Below are 12,098 nucleotides of genomic sequence, written 5' to 3'. Positions count from 1 at the left end.
CTCTCTCTCTCTCTCTCTCTCTCTCTCTCTCTCTCTCTCTCTCTCTCTCTCTCTCTCTCTCACACACACACACACACACACACACACACACACAAATAAAAGTAATAAGTCTTTTAAAAAAAATTAACAGACCAAACCTAAAAAGTCATGGCATACAAGAAGGAACAGAGGTAAAACTGAAAGGAATGAGGAAGTTTCCCATATCCAGGGATAAAATGGAAATCCAAGGACAGGAACATGTTAGAACCCCAAGTAAACATGGCATGATAGAATCACTCTGTGACACATTGTAGCCAAGGTGTTCAAAGTACAACACAAAGAAACAATATTAAAACCTGCAAGAAACATATACCAGTCATATACAAAGGAAAACACACCAGAACATCAGACCTCTAAACAGAAATCCCAAAATCCAGAAAAGCATTTAAAGACTTGAAAATGATTAACTGCCGACCAAGACAACTATATCCAAAATGCTTATCGTTAAAAATTGAGAAAAGACCCCACCCCCAACTCAGCTGAATAGGCTACGTTCTTTTGGAACGCACAGCAGAACCGGGTTCTGGTGACTCTAGCCGCGTTCGGTCCTCAGTCCTTTGGCTTACCCACCGCCGCCGTCCCCAGCAGATCCACCCCCTCCTGTGCCAGGCAAGGTGACCCATGGCAACGCACAGGCCAGATGTGTCCAGCTTCAACATGACCCGCCTGTCCCTGGCTGTGGCCTTCTCCTTTCCCCCAGCTGCTAATGAGCAACCCCGCTGTCAGCTGGGCAACACCCACCAACAGAGAGAGTTAGGAAAGGAATGTGCTGCCACAGGCGCCATGCACTACCCATACCCAGCACTGACCCCGGAGCAGAAGAAGGAACTGGCTGACATCGCTCATAGAATTGTGGCTCCGGGCAAGGGCATCCTGGCTGCAGATGAGTCCACCGGAAGCATTGCCAAGCGGCTGCAGTCCATTGGCGCTGAGAACACGGAAGAGAATAGGCGCTTCTACCGCCAGCTGCTGCTGACTGCTGACGACCGTGTGAATTCCTGCATTGGGGGGGTGATCCTCTTCCACGAGACACTGTACCAGAAGGCGGATGATGGATGTCCCTTCCCCCAAGTTATCAAGTCCAAAGGCGGTGTAGTGGGCATTAAGGTAGATAAAGGCGTGGTGCCCCTGGCGGGAACCAATGGCGAGACCACCACCCAAGGGCTGGATGGGCTGGCTGAACGCTGTGCCCAGTATAAGAAGGATGGAGCTGACTTTGCTAAGTGGCGTTGTGTGCTAAAGATTGGGGAACATACTCCCTCAGCCCTTGCCATCATGGAAAATGCCAATGTTCTGGCCCGTTATGCCAGCATCTGCCAGCAGAATGGCATTGTACCCATTGTGGAGCCTGAAATCCTCCCTGATGGGGACCATGACTTAAAGCGCTGTCAGTATGTAACTGAGAAGGTACTGGCTGCTGTCTACAAGGCTCTGAGTGACCACCATATCTATCTGGAAGGCACATTGCTGAAGCCCAACATGGTCACCCCAGGCCAGGCCTGTACCCAGAAATTTTCCAATGAGGAGATTGCCATTGCAACTGTCACAGCGCTTCGTCGCACAGTGCCCCCTGCTGTTCCTGGGGTCACTTTCCTGTCTGGAGGGCAGAGTGAGGAAGAGGCGTCCATCAACCTCAATGCTATCAACAAGTGCCCCCTGCTGAAGCCATGGGCCTTGACTTTCTCTTATGGCCGAGCCCTGCAGGCCTCTGCTCTGAAGGCCTGGGGTGGAAAAAAGGAGAACACGAAAGCTGCCCAGGAGGAATACATCAAACGAGTCCAGGCCAACAGCCTCGCTTGTCAAGGAAAGTATACCCCAAGTGGTCAGTCTGGAGCCGCAGCCAGTGAATCTCTCTTCGTCTCTAACCATGCCTACTAAACAGAAGTGACCAAGTAAAGCTGCCCCATCGACACTCCAGGCCCCTGCCTACCCACTTGCTGTTGAAGAGGGGCCTTCAGGCTCTTTCCCATCACTCTTATGCTGCCCACGTGACTGGTGTGTGGTGTTGTCTGTGAACGCTAATTCTGCCATCCCTTCCAGCCCACTGCCAATAAACAACTATTTAAAGGGGAAAAAATGAGAGAAGACATTCCAAAATAAACACAAACTAACATAATCCATGACCAGTAAGCAAAAAATACTAACATATTATACACAGGGAAAGAAGAAAGGTAGTCCCAAACATGAGGTAGTCCCAAACATGAGAGAATAAAAAAGAATAAATATTATAAGAGAAACACATGAACAAAAAGAACTAGGAAAGAATAAATCATGACCAACTCAGTAACCAAGTAAATGGTTATAAAATTAAGGCAGGGCAAAAAGGACAAGCTAGGAGGACACCATGCACACAAACTTACAAGAAGCAAACCCCTCTCAATTAACAATCCTAAATGTAAATTGTCTTAACTCAGCAATTAAAAAGCACAGACTACCTGATTGGAGTAAAAAAGAAAAAACACATCTATTTGTTGTCTACAAGAAGCACATCTCACTGGCACAGCGTAAGAACGAAAGGGTGGAAGTCAACATGCCAAACTTCGGGGGAGGGCGCCAAAGCATGTGTGGGCAATCAGAGGACAACTTGCTCAAGGTTATTCCCTCCTTCCACCGTGTCTATCTGGCTACAGCTGAGTCCCAGGTCAGCTATCAACATCAGAGATCAACAGTAAGCTCCAGTATGGCACCAGTACTGGGGGTGACCAGCCTGCAACCTGGTATTAGTTGTCCACAAGAGATCACTTTTATCATAGAAAGGACAACCCCTCTTCTGTACAAGAATAGATACTTGTTCTGATCGTGGATTTGCCTTTCCCACATATAATTATTCTGCCCAAACTACCACCCATAGACTTAGAGAATACCTACCCACCATTGTGGTATTATTATACATGGCATTACTTCTGACCAAGGAACTTACTTCATAGTCAAAGAAGGGAAACAGAGGGAAAATAATCAAAAAATTCATTGGTCTTCCATGCTTGACAGCAAAGTGGAGTGACCTCTTCTGAATAAGGAGATGCAATGGCGTATCCAGTTGACAGAGGGTGGACTTTTGATGGCTAATCTTAGCTCTCTACTTGATTGCATCTGGAATCAACTAAAACACAGCTATGGGATATTCTGGGAGGAGCTTGATTGACCCATCTAAAAGATGGCAGTCCCTTCCAAGCCGCAGCTCAGACAAGGACATGGAAGAAGGGAATCTTGGTTTTGCCTGCTTGCCTTTACTCCTTCTGTAAAACTCATCTATCTTGTCACTGAGACATTCCATTGACAATGTTAAAACCAGCTACTGCTGTCTTCCAATGTCTACTGAAGACCAGGAGCTCTCCAGGAATCTTCTAGGCCTTCAGCACTAGATTAGGCCTGCTGAGACATCCAGCTTTGTGAACTAAACAACTACTAGGTTCTTGACCTCCCCAGCATGAGACAGGTAGTGTAGGGCTAGCTGAACCATACTGCATGAGCCAATCTAATAAATCCCTTTCTCATACTTATATTCATTCTATCAGTTATGTTCCTTTAGAGAACCCTGACTAATACAATGACACTTTAAGAAACAGGGTCAACGGTGAAAAAAGAAAGAAGAAATGGATACTCTTTTTATTTCTGCTTTATGTGGTCTGCATGTAATTCTTAGTTACTGACACTTTCTGAGTCCCAACAACTAAAGAGAATAAATAAATAAATTTTGGATACACACACACATGCATGGGTAAACACACACACGTAGATATTAACTTGTTTTGGTTTGTAAATTTGAGCAAAGGAAAAACACTAAAGTACTACAATTTCCTCTATCTTTCCTTTAAAGTGCTAAATCTAGTTATATCATTTAAATATTCAAAAAATGGTATATTTAAGCATATCAAAATTAGCAGAAATTTAACTATTTAATAGCATCATTATTTCTTTGTGTCATCTGTTGCCTGTCCTGCTTTTTCATATATGTGTGTGTAATATTTACATGTGTGTGGTGATGTCTGTGAGCAGACACTAGAGCTAATTCTAGGTGTCTGTATCGATCATTCCTTTTTTTAGACAGCGTTCTTCACTGATTTATCTAGACTAGCATGCAGCACAGCCCAGTGATCCTTCATCCTCAGTCTCCACAGCACTGGATGGATAGGCATGGCTTTCCATCCTCAGCATCCAGCATGAATGCTGGAATCTGAAGTCTGGCCCTCATACTTGAACCACAACTGCTCTTACCCACCAAGTCATCTCCCCAGACCCTGTCCTGCCTCTTGGTTTTATAATCTCCACAGAGTGACTGGAAATTACCATTGCTGTCTGTGACAAAGATCTTCATTAGGGTTCCAAACTAAATATTTTGTTGGCTGAATGAGAACAGATTAAAGGTTTCTTTCCATTATTGTGTTGTATATGAGAAAGCAAAGTATGGTGGCTTATCAGCAAAGTACTAGAATTTTTGTTTTCTCAAACTTTGAAGGAAAAAACTAGTCAGTAAAAAGTTACAAGCAAATCCTTCTGTTATAGGATATATCTAAGTTTTTCTCTCCTCTGAAATCCTCTGATCTTAACAACCCTTGAATAGAAAACACAACCAAAGAATTTCCCACTCTCCCTGTATAACTTCTGAGGGTAAATCATGAAACATAATAAAAAGGATGTGTTCTAGTAAGGCTATGACTAAATTTCATACATTGTCATGGTATAAAATGGTATAAAACATTTCAAAGGTTATTTTTTTTTAAATTTTTATTTTGCAATACAATTCAGTTCTACATATCAGCCACAGATTCCCTTGTTCTCCCCCCTCCCCTCCCTCACCTTCCCCCCAGCCCGCCCCCCATTCCAATCTCCTCCAGGGCAAAGCCTTCCCCACAGACTGAGATCAACCTGGTGGACTCAGTCCAGGTAGGTCCAGTCCCCTCCTCCCAGGCCGAGCCAAGGGACCCTGCATAGGCCCCAGGTTTCAAACAGCCGACTCATGCAGTGAGCACAGGACCCAGTGCCACTGCCTGGATGCCTCCCAAACAGATCAGGCCAATCAACTGTCTCACCCACTCAGAGGGCCTGATCCAGTTGGTGACCCCTCAGCCATTGGTTCATATTTCATGTGTTTCCGTTTGTTTGGCTATTTGTCTCTGTGCTTTATCCGACCTTGGTCTCAACAATTCTTGCTCATATAAACCCTCCTCATTCTCGTTAATTGGACTGGAGAGATGGCTCAGCCGTTAAAGGCTAGGCTCACAATCAAAGGTTATTTTAAACAGTTAACAAAACAAAACAAAGCAACAACAACAACATTATTTGTCTGCTGCCTGGAAAAGGAAGATGAAGTGTTGTCAACTGACAGAATCTCTGTCCCTTGAAGGTAAAATACACATCTGTGTCCTGAGTAACTCTGGATGTCAATGTCTGCTTTTCCATATATTAAAAGACCAAAATGAAGGTGGGTACCCCATTTTTATTACTTGTATTGTTGCTGATTGATTTTTCACTTAAGTTCATAATAATACCTGCTACCAAAGCTCTCTTGAAAAGCACATTCTTTGTAAGCAAGAAATACAAATTAATGTATCACTACTTCATTGGAGCAATGGCCCTTAGCTTTCTTGCTGGCTTCTGCTCTGATTTCATCCTTTGAGACTGTTCATTATCATATTTTCCTTTGCTCTAGCTTTGACTTATTTTTAATTATGTCATCTTTGCAACTTACTCTTTATATTTTTTCTATCTTTTCCACTACCTCAGCAAATGTTTTGTCTCCCTTCTTCTAAGGTAGATTAAAGATTTCACAGTGGCTTTATGCTCAAATGTTGTTGCATCAACTATTCCTTTTTTCACATTCATTGAATTGAATTACATTCATTTCTCTCGGGAGATTTCATCAGACATGGTGGTCTTTAAAACATTGTTATGTTTCACAACCTGGTCTTGAATTTTTCAGTTAATCTTGATAGACAGAAATCCCATTCCTATCTTAATACCCAATGTGAAAGTATTATATTACTAATAATTTTGCACCCAAGCATACTGTATTAGCGTGGAATCACACAACCAAACTATGAAATCCTATTAAAGCTTGTCTTCCCTTATTTTCACAAAAATGAAGCAGAATTGACAGCATATTTTGCCAACATTGAATGCTATGGACAAGAGTGCTAAATTACACTTATTAATCCATGGCACCACCTTGAATTCTAGATATTAGGGAAAATAATAGAATGCTATGAACAACGTGTATTTGTGAGTAAATCATGGCTGAAGTCTCAGCAACAGCTGTAGCTAGGAAAGGTTTTCTCCTGCTGTCAATAGATGGTAACTGAAACTCTCCATGGCCAACCTCCCACACTCATTTCAGCAGGCTGTGAAAAAAAATTTTGCATCATTAAAATGCATTCTAATTAGAGTCCTTCTTAAAGACCACCCAGAAGTTGCACCTGGTACAAAATGCTGCTGATGGATTCAATTTACCTTGTCATGTGGTAGGGGGAGGGACTAGACAGACCCACATGCCTTGGAAGACCTTCCTTAAAATTACTGTTTTGTGACTCAATGTGATAAGCAGAACTTTATCCAAACTACAACATTAGTTAGCATTAAAGAAGATGCCAAAGCTCCTTCATCCAATTAACGAAGTCCATTCAAGGAAAAAGAACAAAGCAAAATGGGATTGTACAAAACCTACATAGATTCTAGAATGCTTTGCTCACTGTGTCTTGGCATCTGTCTGCTGCCATCACATGTCTTTATATTTACTAACATCCACAGATTGATGATACTTGGTTCACAGATGCTGATAAACTTGCTATTAGATATACTTAACATATTTTATATGTTAAGCTTTGTCTCCCATGTCATAATTTAGCTAAAAGAATATCATAGGAAAGGATGACTCTTCCTCATGTATTGCTAGGTTCACAGCTGAAGCACCTATAACAAAAGACACATTAATAAGGAAAAACCTTACAGATCAATTTGGTGTAAGCTTTACATGAAACAGGAACCTTCAGAAAGAAACAAGAAAAATGTGTGTGTGGGATGCTTAGTCGTGAAAAATGGTAGCCGAGAGAAAGCACAACTGAAATAAACTGTGATACTGTAATGAGCAGGAAAACCTTGAAACGCCTGTTTGTTTAGATTCTTCCCTGTGTTCCTGACTCTTCAGCTGTACGGAGCTTTCTTTCCCTAGGTGGAGAATGTGCACTTCTTTTAAGGGTATTATGTCCTGCTTTAATGTAAGAGCGTTCTAGATGGGGGAAGTGCACACGTGTGTGGTTAGATTTGAGCTTGTGCCAGTAAAAAATTGATGTCACATGTCCTCCTCATCCTCCACCTAATTTGTTTGAGCCACCGTCTCTCACTGAAGTTGGAGCTTACTGATTCTGCCAGATCAGTTGGCCAACAAGGCCTTCCTCCTGCTCTATCTCACCAGTGCTGGGATCACAGGTGTGCCCGGCTTTTTACATGGGTGCTGGAAATCCGAAGTCAAGTACTCATAACTGCATGTCAATCAATTTACCAAAGGAGCTACCTCTCCAGCCCAAAGAACAGACAATGGTTTTATAATCTATCTCAGAGACTGGTAACAACAAGGTCACAGTGACCTTCTGATTTTGCTGTTTGCTCAAATTGCCGAGACACACTTTCAAATAGCACATCTTAAACTCCATCAACATGCAATACAAAGATTTTGTTTCCCATCTCAATTTCCTATTTTTTTTTTTTGCATAGAAGTTCACCTACATTTAAATACTATAAGTACAAAGAATACAAAGGATAAATCTTTCTTTCTTTCCCTGTCTCCTTTTCCACTTGCCTGACATGAAATATGTGAATTAGCCAAAGGATATTCTTAAATGGCTTCAGTCTTTTCTCTGTGCCCTTTGCCCTCTTTTATAATGTATCTTCACACACCTCTCTGTTTTTTCTTTTACAAATCCAGTGAAAATTAAATTACTAAATTAGGCAATTTAAAATGTCAACAGAAAGCCTTTCCTTCCTCTTCACTGACCCTGAGCTTCCTCAAACCTCTTCTAAAATACATTTGCATATTTCATTCCTATTTCCTGGAATGAAAATGAGTGGACTTCAGTTTGACCGTAACACAGTATAATTTTAACAGAGAAATAAAGCCTAAAACTGTTGACATTGTGGAAAACTTTTTCTTTCGACAGTATCTTGCTCTGATAAAACTCCTAACATTGTGTTATTGAGGTGTGTTAATCAGTCAAATGTTTATTAAGTAAATAACATGTAAGTTGACTATGGCTATGGCCTGACCAATGTGAATACAGTATCTCAGAGTAAGGGGGCGAGTCATAGTGTGCAAGAGCTCGTGTGGCCTACTGAAAACCTCTACACATGTGAGGGACCAAGAGCTGCAAAGGGAGATCAGTTACTACAAGAAGAAGTGATCTAATAATAAGAGCCAGGTTTCTCAGGTATGAAGGGAGTATTGTTAGAAGTGGGAAATATAGAATGAAGCCTGTGTCTGAATTGCAATTAGAAATATCAGTGTAAGTGTGATTTTTAAAACATATAGATTCAAAAGCAGATGAAAATGTGCTAAGGTAGATATATATAATTCTACCTTATATGAAATATAATATAATTCATATTCATAAGTAAAGTGTGTACAATACATGTGTTTGTGTTTGTAATCATGTATGTAGTCTCTAAGTCTGTCTACTTACAAAGGGACAAGACACCAGCCATAACATATCATAGCCAGTCTTGGTTTCTAATGACCATGGTCTGCTAAAAACAAGAAAGACTCAATGGAGAAATGGCAGTCTTGTCCAACACAGTTGGTAGTGACCCCTCTAACCTCTGAATCCTGAAGCATCTTCTGCCCACTCGTGGAATAACACTGATCTGTTTGCACTACTGTCCCAGTTCCTCACCAAGACGTGGGCTCCGTAGTTTAGATCTTTGGTTCTTACTGAGCAGGTCAGAGATGTCTCCTGACCAGTTCAGGTTCTCATAGTGAAGAAGGAAAGAAAGAACACCAATTTTCCACATTCTTATGTTTTAAATATATATATATGTATGTATATATGAAGATTAGTTAGGATAGAAAGTGAATTAGGTACATTTTGGACTTACCAAGATAGGATAGATAATGGAATTATTTTCTCTGAATTTGTCAAATACAAATGGACTAGACATTGTTTAGGTATTTATTACTTGTATATATTATATATAGTTACTGTACTTTTGTATATAGTTTTTCTTATGTTAGTTATAACCTTTTTCCTTTTTTCTTTTTATTAAAATAGAAAAGGGGAAGTATGGTGATATTTTATTTGTACTGAAATGTGATTTTATTTGTATGTTAATAAATAAAGTTGCCTGGGGGTCAGAACTAATAGCAAGCCATCGCAGAAGCTGGGTGGTGGTGGTGCACACCTTTAATCCCAGCACTTGGTAGGCAGAGCTAGGTAGATCTCTGTGTGTTCGAGGATACAGCCAGCATGGAGACACACGCCTTTAATCTCAATACCAACCATAGAAGACCTGGAGGTCTGTACAGACAGGCAGTGACGAGGCGGTCATGTGGTTGGGTTTACAACCAATGAGAAGGCAGAACAGAAAGTCTTTATAAAGACAGACACACAGGAAGTAGGTCTCTTTTGGAGAGGTAGGAACACCGCAATAGTGAAAGGTAAGGTTTTTAGCTCTTAGCTATTACTCTGACCTCTTGGCTTTTATCTCTGTATTGGCTCTGTGTTTCTTATTTAATAAGATGGTTGGTTACTTCTACATTTGTGTCCAATACAGTTCTCATACACAGGAAATCACATTAGAAATACACTATTTTTTTTTTTTTTTTTTTTTTGCCAAAAATAGGACAAATTCCCAACAAGTAAATCAGGCTAGTCTTCAGCCAGGAGCCCTTCTAGTGGTCCCCATATGTTATTTACCACTAGCTAGAGAAAGGCCACTATGGGGCGTTCTACACTGTTCTGCTTGAGAACATCTGTTTCTTTCGGCCTGCTTCCCCATCTGCCTGCTTTCCATTTCCCACCATATTTCCCTGAAAACAAATTTCAAGTCTTTGTAGAATTAAAACTGACCATTTCTCAAAATGATTACAACTAAAGAAAAATTTTAGTGTCGAAGTCTCAAATATATACATCTCATGGGTGATAAGACGATGAGCCCTAGAAGGGGGCACAGAATGGCAGCACACATCCGAGTCATGAAGACCACAGTGTGCACATCGTCTTTCTGCTCGGTGCTGCAATTAGTCATGATTGCATCCAAGATGATGTTCCCCAAGAATTCAGACAAAGCCATGGGATGGTGTGGGGGCCCACAGAGGTTTCTTAATGAGACCTGAGCTTGCTTTACCCATCAGGGCTGCATAAGGGTATGTGGGAGGGTCTGCACTTGGCTGTCCAGTATGCTTTGATCTAACAAGGGGAAGGTCTTTTGCCCCACCCCTTGGCATTGTTATAAGAAGCCCTTTTGAAGAGACAGAAAGGGCTAGTGGATTTTGACCCAGGTCCTCCTGAAGCTATCCTGTGTTTCTGTCTATCTCATCTCCGCTACCTTTCTATCTACAAATTCCTTATTCCTCTCTCCTCCTCGTAGAAACCCTGTAAAAGATAGGAGCTGGTCTCCCACAGTTGGTGCCCTGAAAAGGGACTTAGGTTCAGGGATTCCCACAGGATGGTAGTCAGACATTTTTTGTTTATTGATTTTGTCTGTGTGTTATATCCAGTCATTTCTATAAAATGTTAGTACCTTTTACTGAATTCTAATAAGATAATCTGTGTTATACAAATTGTCACAAATATGTACTTCAGAAATAATGGACACAAAATGGATCTTTGTTTGTTCTGGCATTTTTAGTGCTATAGATTAAACCCAGGGTCTTGTGCATGCCAAGCACATCCTTATACTGACAGCCACAGCCCTGCACAGGTAGTTCAACATCTTCCATTTATGGGTTAAGACCACATAAAGGACTATTTAGTGAACCCTAAGCTATTAGTTACATTTTCTGGCTTTATGCCATACTTATTGTTATGTTTATCAAAGGTCTGTATATATTATAACTTTGTTTTATAGATGGTGAAATATAGTTTAGGGAAGTTTTGTCATCAAAAAATTCATTTAGTGTAGATGTAAAATGAGCCAATTGTTCTTTCCACTATATATAACTCACTATGATGGTAACCATACCTCATAGAAAAATATCAAAGTAATAATCATAAAAATATAACAAGAAATAGGTATTCATCTTAGAGCCATGGTCACCTGAAAACTCTTTGTTTCCATAAAAAGAAGTAAGAATTAACTTAGGTCCAGTACATTCATACATAGAAAGTCTTTAATAGCCGGGCGGTGGTGGCACACGCCTTTAATCCCAGCACTCGGGAGGCAGAGCCAGGCGGATCTCTGTGAGTTCGAGGTCCGCCTGGACTACCAAGTGAGTTCCAGGAAAGGTGCAAAGCTACACAGAGAAACCCTGTCTCGAAAAAACAAAAAAAAAAAAAAAAGAAAGTGTGAACAAAAAAAAAAAGAAAGAAAGTCTTTAATAAGTATGTATCAGCCCAACTATTTAAAATGTGATGTCACTACATGATCCAGGCTATTACCAGGTTTATTTTTTGCTGGCAGAATGAAAATTAATTGACTCTTTCAGTTTTTAAATACTTAATGAGATTATCATTTGTAGTTTGTGGTGAAATACAAAAGATACTTGACCTTCTAGAAAACAATTTTCTATTTTATTTTAATTATCAGTCAAAACTCTTCAAGTGTGAATATAAGAAAAGCATGGAAAAATCACCAGGATTTCCTTTTATTATTGATACATTACACACCAAGAAGTATATGGTGCATCTCCAAATCAATGTGAATAATTAAGTTACATTTAGGTCTTAGAAAAGATAATCATCAAAGATTGTCTTACAAAAAACCTGTCTTAGTAGATATTTTGAGATCAAGCTGGTCTTGTCCTCTTTGCTTACATACCTTCATCACTTTCCCCCATGAGTAAATAAAAAAGTATGGAGGCAGGCAACTTACATAGTCTCTTTAGCTCACCTACCAGAATTACTCGGCAAGACCAC

General features: G+C 40.6%; 1 protein-coding gene across 1 annotated transcript; it reads left to right on the top strand.

Moving 5' to 3' along the window:
- The first annotated feature begins 574 nt into the window (after positions 1 to 574).
- Positions 575 to 3,539, top strand: LOC131918705 (fructose-bisphosphate aldolase A-like). The gene has a single exon (XM_059272931.1). It carries the CDS (start codon positions 661 to 663, stop codon positions 1,915 to 1,917), a length of 1,257 nt encoding a protein of 418 aa, XP_059128914.1. The 5' UTR covers positions 575 to 660; the 3' UTR covers positions 1,918 to 3,539.
- Positions 3,540 to 12,098: the final 8,559 nt, after the last annotated feature.

The sequence above is a fragment of the Peromyscus eremicus genome, chromosome 8b (genome assembly GCF_949786415.1).
Source record: "Peromyscus eremicus chromosome 8b, PerEre_H2_v1, whole genome shotgun sequence".
NCBI classification, from domain to species: Eukaryota; Metazoa; Chordata; class Mammalia; order Rodentia; family Cricetidae; genus Peromyscus; species Peromyscus eremicus.
The sequence above is the reverse complement of the archived record's forward strand: the minus strand, read 5'-3'. Positions and strand labels throughout refer to the sequence as shown.

Coding starts and splice junctions, on each gene's coding strand:
- LOC131918705 (XM_059272931.1), top strand. CDS start 661: ATGGCAACGCACAGGCCAGATGTGTCCAGCTTCAACATGACCCGCCTG.